This window comes from Sorex fumeus, unplaced genomic scaffold (genome assembly GCF_029834395.1).
Source record: "Sorex fumeus unplaced genomic scaffold, SorFum_2.1 ptg000044l, whole genome shotgun sequence".
Lineage (NCBI taxonomy): Eukaryota > Metazoa > Chordata > Mammalia > Eulipotyphla > Soricidae > Sorex > Sorex fumeus.
The window spans coordinates 8,734,401-8,755,775 of NW_026606101.1; the positions used below are offsets into that span (position 1 = coordinate 8,734,401).

Here is a 21,375-nt window from a genome sequence, read left to right on the forward strand (position 1 = left end):
CCGGCATCACATAGGGTCTCCTGAGCACCACCAGGAGTAATCCTGAGAATTGCTGGGTATGACTCAAAAAGGAAAAAAAAAAAAAACAGGTCACTTGAAGGGCTAGAGCAATAAAATAGGGTGGGCACTTAATTTGCACATGGTCGTCCTGGATTTCGATCCCCGGCACCTCATATGGTACCCTCAGGAGTCTACCCTGACTGCCAGGTAAGGTAAAAGGTAAAGGCCCTCCCGTTGATCGTCGATTTGCTCGAGCGGGCCCAGTAACGTCTCCATTGGAGACTTTGTTGTTACTGTGTCTGGCATATCGAATACTCTCGGTAGCTTGCCGGGCTCTCCGAGAGGGGCGGAGGAATTGAACTCGGGTCGGCCATGTTGGCTGCGTGCAAGGCAAACGCCCTACCCGCTGTGCTATCGGACTGCCAGGTATGGCCAGAAATAAACAAACAAAAACAGTCATTTCAAAAACGATTCCTTAAGAAAAATGAACTAAGGTACACTCACGTATTTACCTGGTTTAATGGAACAAATGTGTGGATTCACAGAAAGGTTTTTTTTTTTTTTTAAATTTCTCTACTAGACCGGTGACTAGGTAAAGGTAAAGGTAAAGGCCCTCCCGTTGATCATCGATTTGCTCGAGCAGGCCCAGTAACGTCTCCATTGGAGACTTTGTTGTTACTGTGTCTGGCATATCGAATACTCGGTAGCTTGCCGGGCTCTCCGAGAGGGGCAGAGGAATCGAACTCGGGTCGGCCATGTTGGCTGCGTGCAAGGCAAACGCCCTACTGCTGTGCTATCGCTCCAGCCCTAGATACAACTCAATAAATGGAGGTCAACTCCAAAACACAGACTGAAGCTTCTTTTCTTTCTCTCTCCTTTTTAAAGGATTGGCACCAAGCTACCTGAAATGAACCTGGGCTCTTAATTTTATCCCACTCCTAGATCAAACTAATTAAGAGGGAGAAAATGTGCTCACTCACTACTTAAGCACCTACCATTATTAGCAAGTGGGCACTACAGTATTTAACGGAGGGGAAATGTTCTGGTCAGGCTATAAACCCCCAAACCTGCCAGAAACCCTGGACTCACCTTACGCTTAAGAACAGGATCAAAATGCACGTCAACAAAACCCTTTCCGAGATCCCCAACTTGGCCCTTTTCAACCTGATCTGACTATCTTCCGGGCCTGCTGAAACTGGCACCCCCAAAGGGGTGGTTTGCCATCAGCACAGGTGATGGTGGCGGGGGCGGGGCGCGGTCACGATGACAAAGCAGTGAGAAAAAGCAGCAGGGTTTTTTTTCCCTGCATTCTCTGCAGTGTAACTTTGATTCTAGAGAAGTGCTAGTAGGTAAACAGCAGCCCCCGAGACATGCAGATCTCGTTAGGCCGTGATTGCAGGCGAGCACTGGAGCAGGCGCCAGCTCCCTCCCAGCCCAATTAGGAGCCAGCCCCTAGGAGACCCAAACCCTCTGTCGCCCGGTTCCTGCTCGTTAAGGCTAGGGCGCTCACACTGGCAGCCCCCGGCGATCTTGGCCCCTCCTCCTCGGGGGCCGCCCGGGGTGTCGCAGTCTGCTCTCCCCGACACCATTCCCAGGCAGCCCCACACTGCTCAAGTTCAATGGATCCCCGCTGGTCTCAGCAAACTGTCTGCTCCTCGTTCTCCAATTCCCGCAGCAATCCACAGAATCTATCAGGGCGACTGGTAAGTCCCTCCCGGGCCTTCTAGACGCAGAAAGCCAAGCCGCGCTCTTGCATAATGCTAAAGACCAGGCTCTAAAGTGAGTCCCAGCTAAATTCTGGAAGAAGAAAATGAAATAAAATGATTCCAGGACAAAACTGATTCTAGACCTGCCCTGTGGCTTTTTTTTTTTTCTTTTTAAATAAGGACCTGTTAGGACAGGACAGCCTCGGACTGGGCCAAGGACAATAAAGATAGTAAAGTTTCCACTCAGGTCTCTACTAATGCTAAAATGACACCTCATTTTTTTTTGGAATTTTGATTGGGGAGAGAGAGAAAGCCAACTCTGAATAAAAGTGGATCAAGACTACTCATTATTATTTTTCATTAAGAATAGGGCAAGTGGGCTGTCTTGGCGCCATGCCCAGCAGGGTTGGGGGCTCCTCCCGCCTCTGTGCTCAGGAAACCATATGCGGTGCCGGGGATTTGAACGGGCGCAGCCTCTGTAACCATATGTAAGGCAAGTGCCTCACCTCCAAGCCCGCTAACTGTGACTGAAAAAATAAAGTAATAAAGTCACAGACCTGATATTCTACTAAGTTTGTAGCAAGGCCCCACGAGCTGTCGGCAAGGGCACGGCAGTTTCCAGCATACGAGGAATGACAACTTCCACCCCCAAGGCAGAGAACATGAGAAGGCTCTTGAAATGTATGCAGACCTCCACATCCATCAAACGCCTACTAGTACGGCCAATCCCCTAGTCGCCTGGTGGATCGGGCCAGCCGACCCCCCACCTCTGACTTCCCAGAGCACTTCCGGAGCGGAGCACTCCCGGGGAATCACCACACAGCAATCTGAGGGACACTGCTGCCCCTCTGCTCACCACCCCAGAGAGAAGCCCAGTGCATGCCCTGATCTGCCAGCAGGACCTTGGCCTGGTGTCCTGGAGTGTCACTCAAGTGGAGAAAACACAGCATCGGACACTGAAAATAAGATACTTCCTAAGATGGTGCTGGGGAGAAAAGGAGAGAGAAAGAGAGGGAGAAGGAGAAGGAGATGGAGAGGGAGATGGAGAGAGAGACCGAGAAAGAGAGAGAGGCAGCCGAAGGGGTAATCGCCATCTGGGGTTCCATCTACCCTCGTTGTATGTACACCCTGGTCCTTTAGGCAAACCAAGTAAACGTGACTTAAACCAGACCACAAAAGCGGGTATCTTATTCTGTTTTGTTTTGGGGTTCACACCCAGCTATGCTCAGGACTTACTCCTGGCTCTGTGCTCAGGGATCACACCTGGTGGGGTTCAGGGGACTACATGGGGTGTTGGGGATCGAACCTGGGTCGGCCACATGCAACATCAGTGCCTGACCCGCTGTGTACTCTCTCTCTCTCTCCAGTCCAGGTTAGAGGTAGCTTAAGATTACCATCTTGCAGTGTGCCTTTGGATTTATTTTCCTGTAGGAAGGCTCCAAAGGGTTCACAGGAAGAGGTTCTACACATGTTTAAATGATTTACTTTAGAGGGGAAAGAAAAAAAATTGTTTTAAAAAGCATTATTTCTAAAAAGGCAGCAGCTGGGGGGGACCCACCTTGCGCTCTCTCCTGATGCATTCGCAGTGACTCTTAGCCGGCGAGTGGGGGGCGGGGGGGCCCTCCCTCCCGCTCCAGCCCTCACCCCCCGAGGTATTCTTCACAGAATTCCACTCTGCAGCCAAGCGATGGCTGGGCTCCAGCCTCTGGAGGGGGGACGCGGCCCAGAAGCGCTGACAAGCCCTCCCCAGCAGCAGTGATGCAGAGCGCCAGAATAAACTGGGAAGCTGCTTCTCACGGTTGAAAGGAGGAGGCACAAGCTGTTTTCGCACATCTCCTGCCTCTTAAGGTTACAACACACCAGCCTCTGATCCAATTAAAATCCCAACAGTTGATGTTTTTCTCGGAGAAGGACAAAGCGCCGGCGACCCGGGCGCACCGAGGACGGGGCCGGTCATGTATCGGGCCCGGCTTGATAAATGAAGAGTTAAAGGGAGATTAAAAATTGAAGCCGTGACTGCCGTGAAATTGTTTATTCATGGTAAGGTGTTGCGGGCAGTTACAGCTGTACAACAGTAAATTGTTAACAACCGTCTCGGGGAAGAAAAATTTCCATTATAGATCACAGATAAGCCAAGCGGCGGAGTGCGAGGCGGAGGGGCGGTGGGGGACAAGGTCCTGCCCCCTGAGGCGGGACGGCAGCAGCGAGTCAAGAGCGCCGACCTCCTCCCGAAGCCGCTTCCAAGAGGAACCGTGCGTGGAGGACGATGACATTTCCCCTAATTGCTGCCTCTAATTAAAATTAAGTAATTAAAAATCAGATTTGGGGAAAAAAAATAAAAAGAAAGAAAGAAAAAATGCCACGAGGGCAGGAGGGTGAGGGCTGGCACACCCGGAGGCGGAAGAAAAACAGTTTAGCTCCCGAGAAACAGGAGGGAAATGGCGGGATGTCAAAGTTATTATATGGGGACGACGGGGTTATTTTTTTTAGTTTTTTTCCCCCCCTTTCTTAAAAGACCAGAACTTAACAACTTGGAACATCTGTGCCCTTGCCTTTCTGAGCGTGCCCGTGTCGAGCAGCATTGCCTGTGTCAGTCTTTTCCCCAGCAGGAGCCGGGCGGGTGAATCAGCAGAATGTCAGCACCTTCAGGAGATGCCACTATTGTCTGGGGTTAGCAAGAGTCGGGAAGAAATGGGGGGGGGGGGGGGCGCCGGCGGGGAAGAACGAGAGCCAGAAACAACACACGTGATTCATTCCTCGGCAAATCTACGGGGGATGAAGGCGACTCTTCACCAGAGAGAACACTGGACCGGAAACCAGGGGCCTTGGCATGACTTGACCTTGACCGTCAGCTAGGCCAACCATGAACCTCGGACTTGCCACCGAATAAAGATGGAGAAAAAAAAAAATATCCGAGTCCTCTGGATTCTGAAGATGGACCATTCTGGCAGGCGAAGGGACCGGCGAGGTCACAGCGAGCCCTCTCAGTCACTGCCACTGTGAGGACCAGGCAGGACCTTACCTGAGGCTCACCAGGGAGTAGGTAGCCGACAGTGCTGACTGGCTGACACCGCTGGGGACCAGCCCGGTGCCTAGGACAGGATACACACACAAAGTATGCCTCCTGGGGGAAATCCTGAGTCCCCCTCTGCAGCTCACTCAGACAGATGCTCACAGGAGGGCTCGCGGACGATCCAGAACCTCACAGCAAGCCCTGGAGAAACGCCCGCGTCTATCCGGGGACGAAGAGACCGTTTCTGAACACCGTCTGACATTCCATGACGCGTCAGAAAACGGCAGGTGATCGCCCTTCAAGAAGTCTCCGGTAAAATTATTCTCTGATTTACTTCCCTAGGAATTATCAGGCGAGAGAGATCCTAGTCAGACATGCTCTCAGGAGAGATATTACCAGAAAGATGAAAATAACATGAGGCAGCCACACATTCTCCACGAGTATCGCTCAAGCAGACCCACTGTATTCGTCTCTTGACTCTCAGCAATCCGGATTCAAAGAGGGTGACCAGCGGAAAACAGCTCTCTCGAACAAGCATAACCTTGGCCTCAGACATATCAAAGCCCTCTCCCACTTAAGCGGCTGCGTATCTGACAGCAAAGACAAATCATGAAATAAATCTGGGAAGGCCTGATTCCGTTTCAGTTCAAAATAACACATGCTAAGTGCCTACTGTGTGTGAGAAACTTGCTGAGTGCCCACTGTGTGCTTAGCACAACTGTTTCCCCCTTCTCAGGAACTGAAAGGCAATAGCTAGTTTAACTCACCTCCTACAGAAGGGCCTGAGGGTCCCCAAATTTCATATAAGAAACTGAGCTGGGAGCCAAGCCTGGACTGTCGGCCTCTAATGCTCACCTGACAAACAGTCAATGTTGTGTACACTGAATACGCGGACAACTTTCTTTCTCAAGAAACTAGGGAACACAGCTGTGTTCAAAACGGAAACCTCCCTGTCTTCCTGGCTATTCCAATGTGCGTGACGGTTCACTGCCTCCTCCGGGCTGAACCCCGTGGGGCTGTCTGTTAGGAGGATTACGTCTAGATCAACAGATCTGAGTCCTGTCGGGCCAGATTTCAATCTGTCAGGCCTTGCCTCTATTAACGGGCCTCCCAAGCAAGATCCTGAAACAAATAAAGGCGCTTCCTGTACCAACAGACACAGCACGGTGAATTCTAGTGCCAATAAGAAGAGCCAACGGGATTATTAAGGATTGTCCAAGACTTATTAATAGATGAGGGAGGGGGAAAATTAAAAAACACGCAACCCCAAGCCCACCAGATTTCGAATGAGTCAAGACAAGCGTGTGTTTCAGATGGAAAGTCATTAGGACGGAAATAGAAGCGGAGACATGACAGCCGACAGCAGAGACTGACAGACAGGGAGGGAAACGGCATCCCCCCACGTCGGCAGAAAGGATATCTGTGTTATCGTGCCCCAGCAGGCCGAGAAGAGACTGCACGGCGTTCAGCTCCACCAGGAGGTGGTACAGGTCGGGCATGGTGGCCACCACGTGCATCTCCTGGATGATGTCATTGAGGTCCAGCTCGGATTCCATAAACCTAGGGAGGGAAAAGGAGACAGTGTCACTGGAAGGGCAGGGCGAGGGACGCAGAGCAGCGGGGGTCCCGGGCGGAGGGACGATCTGTCAAAACGTCGACGACAGACCAACCAAGAAGTACACGCGTCCAAACATCACACTGTCACACAATTTCCTCGGGAAATCGATTTCCTCATTACAAAAATCAATCTTGGATTCAGATCTCATTATAGGATCGCCTTCACTCGGGCAGTCAGAAGTCGCCTTTTAGAGGCATCCAAAGTATTTTGCAGCATTAAGTGATCCGCCCGCCTGCCCGCCCGTCCCGGGGGTTAGCTACCGGCCTCCCCCCTTGCTGTGGCAATCCACTGGGTGGCCTTGAGGACTATTATCCTCGGAAGCCAAAGGAGGCTGCTCTAAGTCCCCTCTTCAGCACAAGGGCCAAATCTGCCCCGTGTCCACATGAGGATGTTGAAATTCTCTCTCTCTCTCTCTCTCTCTCTCTCTCTCTTTCTCTCTCTCTGATTTTTGGGTCATTTTATTTGTTTTGGGACCACACCTGGTAATGCTCAGGGGTTACTCCTGGCTCTGCACTCAGGAATTACTCCTGGCAGTGCTCAGAGAGCCATATGGGATGCTGGGAATCGAACCCGGGTCGGCCACGTGCAAGGCAAACACCCTACCCACTGTGCTATCGCTCCAGCCCCTGAAATTCTCTAGATGCCCCCAAATGCCTTCCCCTCCTCTGGGGAGCTGATTTAAGAGGTAGATCCCCACAGGAAAGCCCATGTCTTCTCTGACAGTCCACGATGATGTGGTATAAGACATGTCCATCATTTCCACAGCTGAGCTTCCCCACAATTCTTCCCTGCCCTCAGTGCTGCGTGCCTCTTCCAGTGGATGACAGCTAAGAAATGCCATGACGGGAAGGTTTGTTCTGAGGGGAAAACAACCTCCTCTCTGGGACGCAAAAGAACAGCAGCTGACGGGTGAGTGCAGGGCAGACGCCGGAGCCAGACTGCCTGGGTCTGGGCCTGAGAAGCTACCCTCACTCAGCTTCCCGTGACTCAGTGTCTTCATCTGTAAGTGAGGTCAGGAGGAAAACTATCTCATGTGCTGCGGTAAAAGATGAAATGAGGGGCTGGAGTGATAGCACAGCAGGTAGGGTGTTTGCCTTGCATGCGGCCGACCTGAGTTCGATTCCCAGCATCCCATATGGTTCCCGGGCACTGCCAGGAGTGATTCCTGAATGCATGAACCAGGAGCAACCCCTGAGCATCGCCAGGTGTGACCCCTCCCCCCCCAAAAAAAGACGAAATGACATGAATAAATACATAAAGCACGCTTTTTGGTTTTTGTCTTGGTCCTTGGGGTCACTTCTGGTGGTGCTCAGGAATCACTCCTGGCAGTGTTCAGGGAACCATAGGTGGTGCTGGGGAACAAACCCAGGTGGGCGCTGTGCAAGGCAAGTGCCCTATCTGCTGTGCTATCTCTTTGGACCCTAAAGCACTTTTTCAAACAATGAAAGCCTGAGATATATGTGTGTGTGCATAGATTTGTATATCAGTATATGTCTTCCTCTCGTTTCTTCTCCTACACGCTATCATGACATGTCTACCTTACCTAGAATACATGCTTCTTAGAGGCAGGAATCATCTCTTTTGTCTCTACATTTCCACAGATGCTTTCTTAATTGAACTGAGGCCACGAAGAAAAGAAACGTAAGCAGAGACTCTTGAAATCGTCAAGAATTCATCAATTTCCAGATGCAGAGTAACTGGCAAAATGCCACCTGCCCGGAAATCTGGATTCTCAGAGAACAAAATGTAGGGCGTACAGTTCTATAAAACATGCCCATTTAAATACTAAAACTTTTTGCTGACTTCTCGGCTACAGCTGGCTGTGCTCAGGCTCACTCCTGGCTCTGTGCTCAGGGGTCACTCCTGGCCTTGGGAGACCATATGCAGTGCCTGGGATCGAACCCCAGTTCGCTAGGTGCAAAAGCAAGCTTTTTAACCTGCTGTACTCTCTCCTGCCACTAATTATTTCAGTTGGGGGAGGGGGGCCACACCGAGCAGGGTTCTGGGGTCATTCCACGCAGCGCCAGGAATGGAACCCAGGCCTCCTACAGACTAAGTACGTGCACGACCCTTCGAACTACATCACCTGCCCCAAAACATGCCTACTTTGAACAATACCCACTTACCACTCATTTACCCCCATTACTATTTGTAATCATAAATGCTGACACAACTTTTCTAATTATACAAAATTTTTTTTTTAATTTGGTAAAGAGGGCTGGAGCGCTAGTCCAGCAGGTAGGGTGCTTGCCTTGCACGTGGCCGACCCAGGTTCCATCCCTGACATCCCAGAGGGTCCCCCGAGCACTGCTAGGAGTAGTTGCTGAGTGCAGAGCCAGGAGTAAGCCCTGAGCATTGCCAGGTGGGTCTCAGCATTGCCAGGTGGGCCTCCTCCACCAGAAAGACAAAAATCAACAACAACAACAACAACAAAATCTTAAAAAAAAAAAAAAATGGGCAGGGCCCGTAGCGATAATACAGCAGGTAGGTTGTTTGCCTTGCACTCGGTTGGCCTGGGTTCAATCCACGGCATCCCATATGGTCCCCCGAGCACTGCCAGGAGTAATTCCTGAGTGAATAGTCCGGAGTAACCCCTGAGCATTACTGGGTGTGACCCAAAAAGAAAAAAAAAAAGAAAGACAAAAAACCTTCTAAAACCTGACACAGCAAGAGTCTACCGAAAGGCACAATGTTATCTTAGCTGTGGGGCAGCCAACTCCAGACCTGAGAGAAGACGGGAAAGCAGCTGCCTCCGGGCCTGAAGGAAAGAGGCGCCAAGCTGCTTCCAAAGAGTGACAAGACCGCATCGGATCACATGGGTCTCCCCCGCTGAAGGTCGGAGACGAAGGGGAGGCAGCTCAAGTCACAGCAAATGCAAAAAAGAAGGAAATGCCCTTTCAGAATCTCCCCTAAATAAACGTGAGCCCCTTTCAAGAGCTGCATGAAACAAAACAAAACACACATTCTGAACAAAACGGCTCAACTTCAAGATTAAGTTGGGAAAAAAAGAAAACGCACCAGGAATGGAACCTGAGGAATGGAGGGTGTCGTGGTGGTCAGTCCTCAAGGGACAGTCAAGGGACGGTGCTTCCTGGGAGGCTGGAAGCAGGGATAGACTGGATTCCCCTGCTAAAAGTTTTTTGAAAACAGAAAAGTCAGGCCTTAAAGAAGCATCGACCATCTAATCCAAAAACTGAACTCATTCATTACTCAGCAAATGTATTTGTAAAAGCAAAATGTTCAGCAATCTGAACTGCTGGAAGAGGGAGAAAATCACACACACAAAAAAACTCTTGATGACGCAGTTACTAACACCTGCAAGGGTCAGGGGCACACGACATTCACAGATGCTCCAGGCACAAGCGAAAACACATCTATACATATGCTTGCTTAGATACTTTCATGCAATAAACATACTTTATGTGTATGTGTGTGTGCACGTGAGCACGCACACACACACACGCGCGCGCGCACACACAATTTTCCTAGAAATAAATGCAAGACCACAGAGTTCTCAAAACTGAAAAATCATTTTTTAAAATGGACTCCACAATACTAAGCTATTCAAAGTGTGTATGAAAAGCCTTACATTTTCATCAGAGAGGAACAGGTAGGTGGAAAGCAAAGACAGGCTGTGGCAGAACACTGAGAAGGCAGATCTGCGTCCAGCTGTTAGAGATCCCCAAACTGACTTGCCCTACTGCCCCCTTCTCAGGGGTGAAAAGTCACTGAGCACTGCCCCTCCCCCCCCCCCCCCCCCCCCCGCAAGCCCAACTCCTAGAAGTGAATAGAAACCAGCCTCCATCTGCACCCAGGGTGGCTATAACCCTGCCCTTCTTGCCGGACGGTCCAGTGGCCTGTGGGGCTCCCAACTTGACAAACACTGAACCAGCCACACAAAAATGAGATAGGAAAAGTTGCCCAAGCAGTGGCAGTTGCCTGTCACAATTTTGTGGAAGTCAAAAAGGATAACAAAGATTCTCACTGTCACTGTCCTCCCGTTGTTCATCGATTTGATCGAGCAGGCCCAGTAACACTGTGAGACTTGTTAATGTGGTTGCAAAAAAAAAAAAAAGGGGGGTTGGGGGGGACCTGTGGTGGGGTGGGAGTAGGGGGTGGTTTGAAGCAAAAAGAAAAAAAAAACACCAAAGCACCAAAGTACTGTGAGATAGATACTGTGACTTGCCAGAGTTCTTCAAGATATCTGACTCGACTGGGCTTACCGGAGTCTTTATTCAATTCACTAAAAATATTTTCCTGTTCAGGTTAATATAAAACAAAATAAAACAAAAAAGCTAGAATAAAACAAAACAAAAAAGCAAAAAAAAAAAAAAAACCGAAAAAACATACAAGATTTGGGAGTTGGTCATCAAAACCTTTTTTTTTCCCCTAACCCGTTCATCTTACTAAAGTGAATGAAACAGTGATTTATTTGCACAACAAATCTAAGCACACGTACAGGGGGGAAAAAGATTTTACAACTTCCACAGACCACCACTATAATTTAACTTTTCATCCACATGGTACGCCAGGCAGTGGTTCTTTCTTGGGGGGTGGGGTGGGCGGTAGCGGAGGGCTTGGGGCCACAGCTGGAGGTGCTGGGGGTAACTTCTGCCTCTGCACTCAGGAGTTACTTCTGTTGGGCTCGAGAGGCAATATGGGATGTCAGGGATTGAACCCCAGGTTGGCCGCACCAGCGCCTTACTCACTGTCCTCTCTGTGGCCCCCATTAGTTCTTACGCTTTCTTACTTATACTCAGTGTAACTGTACTCTGTAGTTGTCTTAACAGGTACTTGTTAATGATGGACTAAGTGCAGAAAGGTCTCAATGAAGATTGTCTTTACAAATGACTTTGCCTTAGAGTTATAAAAGTAATTACTGATTCCTATAGGAGGCAGCAGAATTGACATTTCAGTCAAGAAGCAAAGCAATTGATTAATTTTTATGCACCCTCGGATAAAATATTACATTGATTTTTTTTTTAAAAGAGGAAAAGCAAACAGAAATCATCCATAATCTTATCTCTTTAGCGACCTCGAACTATTGATAAGAGTTTGGTCCTGTAAATCAGCTTCCTGAACTCACGCCCTGCTCAGAAGTAGCTTACCCTGGACGGGCGCAGGTCTATATTCAATTTTTGTAGTGGCTGTTATCACAGGCTGAACAATTGTCCTTATTGCAGAATCTACAGCCAGAAAAGCCAGTCTCTGATGCTCTCTCCCCCTCCCCCAGCGCAATCCCTCCGGGACCCCATCGAAAACAGCAGCTAGAGAATCCAGCTCAGCGCTATGCCCCAAGGAGAGGATCCACCCTTCAAAGCAAATGTGAGCGATCAAGCCCATTTGAAACCCTTGTCCGAACCACTCACTGATGTGTCTAAGAAGAGCTATGGTATATTGTACCAATCCCTTTTCGTCAGGAATACAGACGGTTTTCGAATTTCCCCCCTCCCCTTCCAACAGGTATGACTGCAATGCATGTAATTCTTAATTACTGTGATAGGATAAACCCCCAGGAAGGAAATTGCCAACTCAAAATTATCTATGGCCAGGACGTAACTCACACTTGCCTGGTAAGTTCTGATGCCCTAAGTTCAGTCTTTGACATAGCCAAGAAAAATAAATGAGTAAAACAAAGAGTATGGATAACGATGAGATTTTGATATCCTGACAGAAAGTACCAACTGTGTGAAAAAGAAATAATCTACTTTTCTTCACTTCTTCAAAAGCAGTATTATCTATTCTTTACCTCCCATAATTTGAGATGGGAAATATAACTTTATTTTATTTCATGTTTCTGATACGAAGAATGTTACAACTTTGTTAAAATTTACTAGTTGCTTGAATTTTCCACTGGTCATTTTTTTAAAATCAGGATGCACACATTATTTGCTAACTTATAAGAAATCTATGTATTAGGGAAATTAATCTCTGTGCTGCCAAAAAAAAGTATTTTCCACTTGATTTTCACAGTATGCTTTTATATTTGGGGGGAGCTTTTGGGCCACACCCAGGATACTCGGGGATTACTCCTGGCTCTACACTCAGGAATTACTTCTGGTGGGTTTGAGGGACCATATGGGATGCTGGGATCACAACGGGTTGGCCACAAGGCAAACGCCCTCCATGCTATACTACTGCTCCAGTCCCTTGTTATTCTTCTTTTTCCAAAATGTGTCTACAAGCACCTGATTATTATTACAAGTAAATTTCTAAATTATTTGATCAAGATCCCTTCCACCTCATACCACTTTTATTTTAAGGGCTGGAAATCTATTTCTTTTTTTAAGGTCAAGACTTTATTTACTTGTTTTACTGCTTTTGGGGGATGTCACACCTGGCGATGCTCAGGGGTTACTCCTGGCTCTGCACTCAGGAATTCCTGGTGTTGCTCAGGGGACCATATGTGATGCAAGGCAAATGCCCTCCCTGCTGAACTATCGCTCCAGTCCCTGATATCATATTTTTAAAAGAATCCTTCCATCATTTTAACAAATACATTACATGGGGGCTGGGGGGGGGGGGGCGGAAATCACTAGTTCCTGATCAACCAAAGCGTGGAAGCCAAATTGGAATCATCACTGAAGGACCAGTGCAGACTTACTCCTACCTCTGTGCTCAGGGATTGCCTGGCGGGCTGAGGGAACAAATGTGGTGTGGGATGGAAGCCAGGTTCCCTAACCCCTGTGCCATCTCTCTGATGCCGAAACTCAGATATTCCAAGGGGCAGCAGATAGTCGTAATCTCTGAACTTAACAGGCTCAGCAAAACTTAAAGGTCCGTTTGTCTCATACAGTGCTTCTAAAAATCTGATATTTGAACAGTAATTTGACAAAAAAAAATTTTAAGGAAGTGAACGCTTTACTGCTTTTTTTGGAGGGCGGGGGGAGGGCAGGGGGCATATCCAACCATAAACAGCGTCTACTCACAGCTCTGTGCTCAGGGATCACTCCTGGTGGTACTCAGGGGACCATATGTGGTACCTGGGACCAAACCAGGTCAGCTGCATTCAAGGCAGGTGCCCCAAGCCCCTGTATTACCTTTCTGGCCGCCACAAAAAAAATAATGAATACAAGAAAATGATTTGGGGATAGCCAGAGTAACAGGAAAGCAGGCAGGCACTTGGCTTGCATAGAATTGAACTCAGCACCCCACATGGTCCCCCAAGCACCGCCAGGAGTGATTCCTGATCAGAGAGCCAGGAATAAGCTCTGAGCATAGCTAGTTGCCCACCACCCCCCCAACCCACCCCACACACACCAAAAACAAAAAGAAAAGAAAAAGGAAATTATTTGGGTTTTTTTGGTTGTTGTTGATAATCAATGAGTGTCAGCCTGAAGGGAAACTTCTGGTAGTATCATGCATGGCTCTCTAGTCTGAAGGCTGTCTAGATCAAACTCTTTTATTTTATTCCTAATTTTAAATCAACCGCTCAAGTAACAACACAAAGCTTACAAGAGGTGGTGAACGCAGCCACTGACAGAAGCAATTCAAAAGGTCCCCGACAGGTCACGGAGATACGTCAAACCTAACAGCAAGACAATTATCGGGCGTGCAAAGAGCACACTGCAGCGAGAGGGGAAAAGTCAAGTAAGAATGCGGTGGGCGGGAAAGACCGAGTGTGGCAAAGGCGCAGGTAGAGAAGGGACCTGACGGTCACCGGCACCCGCAGTACAAATCAGACCGTGAAATAGTCCTGCCGGGCCCGAGCCTACTTGTCATTCATTGCTGGACGCCCAGCCCTGATCCACTGCAGACACGCGGCAGATGGGCCAGAGGAACGCGGCGGCCACAAATGCTGCTGGGATTTTAGGGCACTTAAAAGAGATAATATAGAGCTATGACGCTGATGAGGTGACACCAGAGGTGGGGGACATCTGGTCTGGGAGACACTGAGATGGACAGGGAGTCGGGCCGAGCCTCTGCTGGGTGAACTGACTCGAGTCCTTCCCTCCCTCCGTCTCTCTCTCTCTCTCTCTCTCTCTCTCTCTCTCTCTCTCTCCTGTTTTGTTTTATGAGCCAAACAGGCAGTGCTCAGGGCTTACTTCTGGCGGGGCTCGGGGTATGCTGGGGATTGAACCTAGGTCAGCTGTGTACAGGGCAAGAGCCTTAGCCGCTTACCTTTTTGTTCAGGGTAGAAGATTAAGAATCAGCGGCTGCCAAATGACTAAAAGGGGGTTAGTTATTTTTTTTTTTTTTGATAATTAGATCCTGTCACTGGGTAACATAGTGAAGGAAAAAAATTAAGAATTACGGGGCTGGAACGACAGTACAGCGGGCAGGGTGTTTACCTTGTATGCTGCTGACCCAGGTTTGATTCCCAGCATCCCATAGGGTCCCCTGAGCACCACCAGGAGTAATTCCTGAGTGCAGAGTCAGGAGTAACCCCTGGGCATCACCAAATGTGACCCAAAAGACAACGCCACCCCCCCAAAAAAAAGAATTAGTAGTGAGAAGAGTCTATACTTTTTCAATACCTGAAATTCTCCCAAATATGCAGTTTTAAACTGTTTTTCCGAAGTAATACTATAGCAAGTAGGGCACTTGTCTTGAACGTGACTAACCTGGGTTCAATCCCTGGCATCCTAAATGGTCCCTAAGCACTGCCAGGAGTGATCCCTGAGTGCAGAGCAATGAGTAACCCTTGAGCACTGTCAGGCGTGGCCCAAAAACAAAAATAAATAAATAAATAAAGTTATGTTTTTAAGTCTAGAAATTCTAAAATTCAAAATGAAAAAACAACAACAAAGTTATCTCTGAGATGGGAATCATCAGAAAAATACCATGGGTCCGAGACCAAAGAAACAGGACAGGAGTTCAAGTATCTGACTTGTTCTTACAGAACATATTTTGATCCCTGGCCCCAATCATGGTCCCCTGAAGTTCTGCCAGGAGTGATCCTGGAGCACAAAGCCAGGGGTCCACCCTCAGTACAACCAGATGCGGCTCAAACTCCCGCTCTGCCCCCTGCCATGCCAAAATAAGCCACTATGACTTTCAAGTGTTACATGAATAATGACAGTATGCTCAGAAGTGCCTGAACTTGGGGACGGGACTGACAGGGGTTATACTCACACTATGTACCAGTGTGTGACCCTGAGCACTGCGCCAACATGGAGGTCACTGGGATCTCTTAGAGCTTCCACCCAGCTGCTAAAATACAGTAAATTTTAAAGAGTGTCTCGTGGTCTTCAGGGGAACCACTGGGACACAGGGCAAAGGGCCTTCAAAAACCACTGAAGGAGGCGAATAGAAGTAAACTAGCCAATCTAAAAAAAAAAAAAAGGGAGCTGGAGAGATAGCACAGCGGGGTAGGGCATGTGCCTGCACGCGGCCGACCTGGGTTCGATTCCCAGCATCCCATATGGTCCCCCCAGCACCGCCAGGAGTAACTCCTGAGTGCAAAGCCAGGAGAAACCCCTGTGCATCGCCAGGTGTGACCCAAAAAGCAAAAAAAAAAAAAAAAAAAAAAATCTGAATTTCATTGTCTTCCTAACCGAATCCGCATGTTCTGAAAAAAGGCAGCAAGCAGAAAGTGCCTAAAAGAGCGGGCACACAGTAGGTGCTGTAGGTGCTGGAGAAACCGAGGTCCCCTCCACTTTGCTTGGCTACCAGAGAACATTTTCTCTTTTCGCTGACACAGGACAGGTCTCTTCGTCTCAAGCACATGCTCCCAGTGTTTGCAGAGGGTTGCGGAGGGCACGGACATACCTTAAGTAACAGATGACTCACAGCTGGGGAAAAAGATCAAGTTTGAGGTCAATGGGAAAGCAACAGAGCAACATATTAAAACAGCCACCCAGGCTGAGCGGGGGTCAGGCGTTCCATCTGGTCCGACAGAAAGTTCGGCTCGCCTGCCCGCGTGCATTTGCTTCAGACCAGCAGGATATTCTCCTTCAGCCACGACACTGAGTATCAGGGAACGACTAGCCACGGTCAGAAGAGCTGGGAGAGGCAACCAAACCGAAGGAGCCTGCCCCCACAAGGCCAGCCGTCACCACGCAGGCGTCCTCCACGTGCCGAATGAGCCCTTCTTAAAGGGGGACGTTGGGACCTCAGGGCCGGGGACCGAGGCAGCTGGAGAGCCTGGCAAGGATCTATCTGATTAAATCTGGGGTCTTTTTTGTCTTTTGGTTTGTTTTGGCTTTTTGGTCACACCCGGCGATACTCAGGGGTTATTCCTAGCTATGCACTAAGGAATTACTCCTGGTGCGGTGCTCAGGGGACCATCAAGGATGCTGGGGATGGAACACGATCAACCGCCCTACCCGGAGTACTATTGCTCCGGCCCACTTTGGGTTTTTTTTTTTTTTTTTTTTTTTTTTGCTTTCTGGGTCACACCTGGCGATGCACAGGAGTTACTCCTGGTTCATGCACTCAGGAATTACTCCTGGCAGTGCTCGGGGGACCATAAGGGATGCTGGGAATCGAACCTAGGTCGGCTGCGTGCAAGGCAAACGCCCTACCCGCTGTGCTATTGCTCCAGCCCCAACCGCTTTGTGTTTTTAATTACAAAACATTCATCCGCCCACCCCCCTTATTCTTTCACAAGTTTACAGTGGTGTTTCCCAGAGTTCTACACACCATGCACTAGTATCACTGCCCTAACAGCTAATGAAATGTGTGCTCACGTATTCTTGTACTTTCCAGAATTTTCTAAGATCTCTTGGGATACTCAATACTTTTCTAAGCACTCTGGGCGCACTCCATAATTTATGAGTGTCAAGGGGTCCTGAGACTAAATTTAAGCACCACTGAAATAATTTTGTCCCTGCAAAAATCGGGGACAGGAGGGCGGGGGGTAAGGGGGTAGGGAATCTTTTAAAGAGACCAGCAGGGAAGAGCAACCACTCCGTCGGGGAGGAAGATCACAGGGTGCCAAGCATAGGCTACAGAAGGAGAATTGCCAATCGAATCTAAAACGCAGCCAAACGCAGAGAGGCATTTTGGGGTATGCAATCAAAATGACAATTGCGTATATGGGAAAATAAATTTGAATGTTTCTGATATCAACCGGAAAGTTTCATTCAAATGTGCTCTAGCAATTTTCATCTTAATTGCACCTCGCTGGTCTATGAGAACTATAAAAGACACTGCGCCGCGAAGAATTCAAGAATTCAAGGTTAAAACACAAGGTAGTTTCCTCACTGCTTTTAGACATGAGGGGGGAAAAAAATTCTTCATGCATAATTTTCGTTTTCAAATGCTCAGACATTTAAAACACTGCCTAAATTTTCTGAGCAGAAAACACTGGCTTATTTTAAATAAAATAATACCTTGTGAAGATCTGTTTGTGAATTAAAATAATAGTACTGTGTTTCCCAAAGTGGGCAATTGTCTCAGTCGGAGGTGGAAGGGTGGGGGGGGTGGGGGGGCTGATGCTGAGGAGGCTCTACAGGAAAGATTTAGGGAGCAGAAGCAGCCTCAGAACCCCTAGGGGATGCTTTCTGTTTATTTGCTCAGCTGAGAAAGGTAGATTTACAGGGACAAGTTGAGAGATTTTTCTTTTTCTTTTTCTTTTCTTTCTTTTTTTTTTTTTTTATTTTAAAGAGGGCAGCAGGGTTTGAATGAGTTTGGGAACCTCTGCACTAGAATATATCTGAGATATAGATGTTGACCCAAACCTGCATAAACTCATTGCTGTAAATTGATTGAAACCTAACTACCAGCTGGGCAAACACAATTCTAGCACTGCAATACGTAAACGGCCATTTCCTAAAAGTCCAGTGTTACCAACCTATGGCTTAGCTGCCCATAAATGCATCCGAAGGTTCCAAGCAATGGGAATATAATAAAGATGGCAGTTGACAAAGATAGTAATAAAATAAATAAAGATGCCATCAACCATCTAAGCGCTCCCGTGTTTGCTGAGCACACAAGTAAGGGTGCTCGGCCGGGCAGTCAGGGTGGCAGGTAACTCGGAGAAAAGCAAGACGTTTTCCATCTCAGCACGGGAAAGCAGGCTTGACTGCAAGAAGATCGTCTGGTAAAGAGTTAACAACAGTGGTCTGGCTTCGTAGTAGAACATGAGGCTTCCCATGTGAGGCCCCAAGTTCAATTCCCAGCACTGCCCCCCCCCACCAAAGAAAATAAAAATAAATAACAATAAAACAACAGGCAAAAAAAAAAAAAAGGTTAAGACTGATCACACTGGCCGAGGGCAAGAACGCAGGCAAAAAGGACAACTAATGGGGGTTTTAAAATAAACAAATAAAAAGAATTAAGTGTAGAATGACAGTAGCTGCAAAGTTTAAAATGTGCGGACACAGGCACCGGAGCGATAGTACAGCAGGTAAGGCACTTGCTTTGCACACAGGCGTCTTGAGTTCAATCCCCGGCACCCCATAGGGTTCCCTGAGCACCACCAGGGGCAATTCCTGAGTGCAGAGTCAGGAATAACAACTGAGCATCACCAGGGGTGGCCCCAAAAGAAATAAATGAAATGCGCAGGCCCTCCAATCTGGGAGTGCAAGCTGGATGTTTATCTTAAAGAAGTGCATGTACGTAAAGGCACGTGGCAATTCAATGCAGCTTTGTTCATTTAAAGCCCGCATTTGAAATAACAAAATTCTGAAAATAAGAAGTGAATCTCAGTACGCAAAAGAAAACTAAAGAAATATCATGCGCCTATCATAACACATAAGAAAAATATGCAGGTCCCAGGTGACAGTGCAGTGCGTAGGGCGTTTGCCTTGCATGCGGCACACCAAGGTTCGATACCCGGCATCCCATATGGTCCCCCACGCATCGCCAGGAGTAATTCCTGGGGGTTGAGCCAGGAATAAACCCTGAGCCTCGTCAGATGGGACACAAAAAAGTCAAACTAAATAAATAAATAAATAAAGGGCAGGTCCTGATGTTAAGGTGATCAAAGTCAAGAAAAAAAAATATACATATATACATATACATACACACACATATATATACACTCTTTTACAGGCATTGTGTAATAATCACTACATCTGTCATCTGTGCCATCAAACACATCCACAGTACACTAGGACAAGTGCTACTCTCTGGTGGCGGTCAGAAGCAAATGTGGCAGCAGCCCGAATCTAGCTGCTCCGGTCAGCTGAGGTGCCTGGTCTCCCCTCCCCACCCTACTCCCCTCTCTCCTCTCCCCCACACCCTCTCCCTCCACACCCTCTCTCCCCTCCACACCCTCCCCCCCCCCAAGTCCTTCTCTTCTCCCAACCCCCCCTACTGACTGGCAGGCCTTCCCGAGTGCTTTTCCCATTAAAATCAACATCAGGGACTTGGAGCAATAGTTCAGTGGGCAGGGCACTTGCCTTGCACACGGCCAACCGAGGTTCAATCCCCGGCATCCCATATGATCCCCGGATCCCACTAGGAGTGATCCTGAGGACAGAGTCAGGAGTTACCCCTGGACATAGCCAGGCGTGGTCCCTGAACAAAAGAGTCAAAATCAGGAGACTGGAGCAGTAGTACAGAGGTAGGGCGCTTGCAGTGTAGTCGGCTGATCTAGTTTATAGTTTAATCCCTGGTGCTCCCCTGAGCCCCAGCAAGAGTGATCCCTGAGTGCAGAGCAGGAGTCAGCCCTCAGCACTGCCGAGTGTGGACCCAAACCAAAAACCAAACAGACAAACCAAGAGACCCAAACCCTTCCTCAGGGGGGTGCTCAAACGTCACTCTCCCACGAAGACAGACCCCAACAGCCCTAACTTGCATGTGCTTCTTCCTCCGTGTTTCACAGCACTCTGCTGGCGTCTCTTTTAAAACTTATTTTCCTCTCCCATGTATTAATAGTCAGTCTCCCTAGTAACCTATAAACCGGAGTGCAAAGACTTTACCATTCAACTCTTAATTGCCTAGGGGCCTTGGGCATATTAAGATTCATTAAAAGTATATGTCCTGGGAGGGAGAAAGAGAGAAAGAGAAAGAGATTTAGAACATTAATATATATATGTATTTTTTTAAATAGCCCATTGGTTCGGATTCAAGGCTGACCAACGGATTCGAGTTAGCACTTCCCTGTCCAGACGCCTACTAACATCCAGCCCAACTCTCATTTTCTAAACACGAAGTGCCAGGCACCAAGCTGATCACTTGCCCTCATTCTCATTTTCTCCTAACAGCCTTGTGAGGAAGGCACTGCTTCTCTAGGCAGATGAAACGCCCGAGGCCCAGGAGGAGAAGTAAGTGACTAAAGTGACTTGGGAATCGCCTGCCTGCTCCCACCCCAAAGTCTCTGCAGACTCCTTCATGGGTGACTTTTTCCTTTCAACCTTGAGAACAATAAAGCAGGAAAAAGTCTCAGCCTGATCTTTCCGAGGGCCCGGTCCTGGGCTACCGCCCAGGGAACTGGCCTTATTAAAAAAATTGGAGATGGGGATGTTCGCCCAGCTCAGTCAAACTGAATATTACTGACTATCGCCTTTCCTTCCGGGAGTCTGGTGTTGTACTAACTACGGCTGGCGCAGGATGAGTCCGTGGTCCGTCCCCAGGAAACACCCTCGATCTGGAAATTTCAGCTTGGCTTTCTTGAGAGAAACACAGCACATCTTTTCACCCTTGGGAAAAAGGAGCGTGGGTACGAGAGCCCTCCCCGTAGAGAAGAGGAAACCCGGGCGGCCTGGCCAGGCTCCAGCCTCTACCCGGTGTGACCTTCCCCGCGGACACATGGCCCAGCCATCCATCCTAGGGACTGCGCCAGGTCCTGGAATTTCTGAATTAAGTCACAAAAACCAAAGGAAACAAACCCGAAGGGGAGCAAGCACAGGAAACAGACGCCCCAAGGAGCGGGCGGCACAGCGGCACGGGCCTTACTTCTCGGGGTTGTCTGGGAACTTGATCCGCAGCTCCTGGTTCTTGTAGGAGCGCTTCTCAAATGTGAGGATCATTTTCTTCACCGAGCTCTCGTCCAGCGGCTCCTCCTGGCACAAAGGGACAAAGGCCACAACTTCAGTCGAAAGGGACTTCTCAGTCACGCTTCAGAACGCCTCTAATTCTCCCTGGGGGCGCATCACCGCTGCTCTGCCTCTCGTCCACACAGGCCACGGGCAGAGCCAGGGGGAACC

At 48.6% G+C, this 21,375-nt stretch overlaps 1 protein-coding gene across 1 annotated transcript in view; it reads right to left on the reverse strand.

Annotated features, from left to right (window-relative positions):
- The window catches only part of CTNNBL1 (catenin beta like 1), a 186,485-nt gene that overhangs the window by 115,378 nt on the left and 49,732 nt on the right, over positions 1–21,375 (reverse strand). Inside the window, exons 3-4 of the mRNA XM_056121215.1 lie at positions 21,125–21,231; positions 6,138–6,279 (exon numbers count right to left, since the gene is read on the reverse strand). Coding sequence (XP_055977190.1) covers positions 6,138–6,279; positions 21,125–21,231 — 249 coding nt within the window. The remainder of the gene's footprint in view (positions 1–6,137; positions 6,280–21,124; positions 21,232–21,375) is intronic.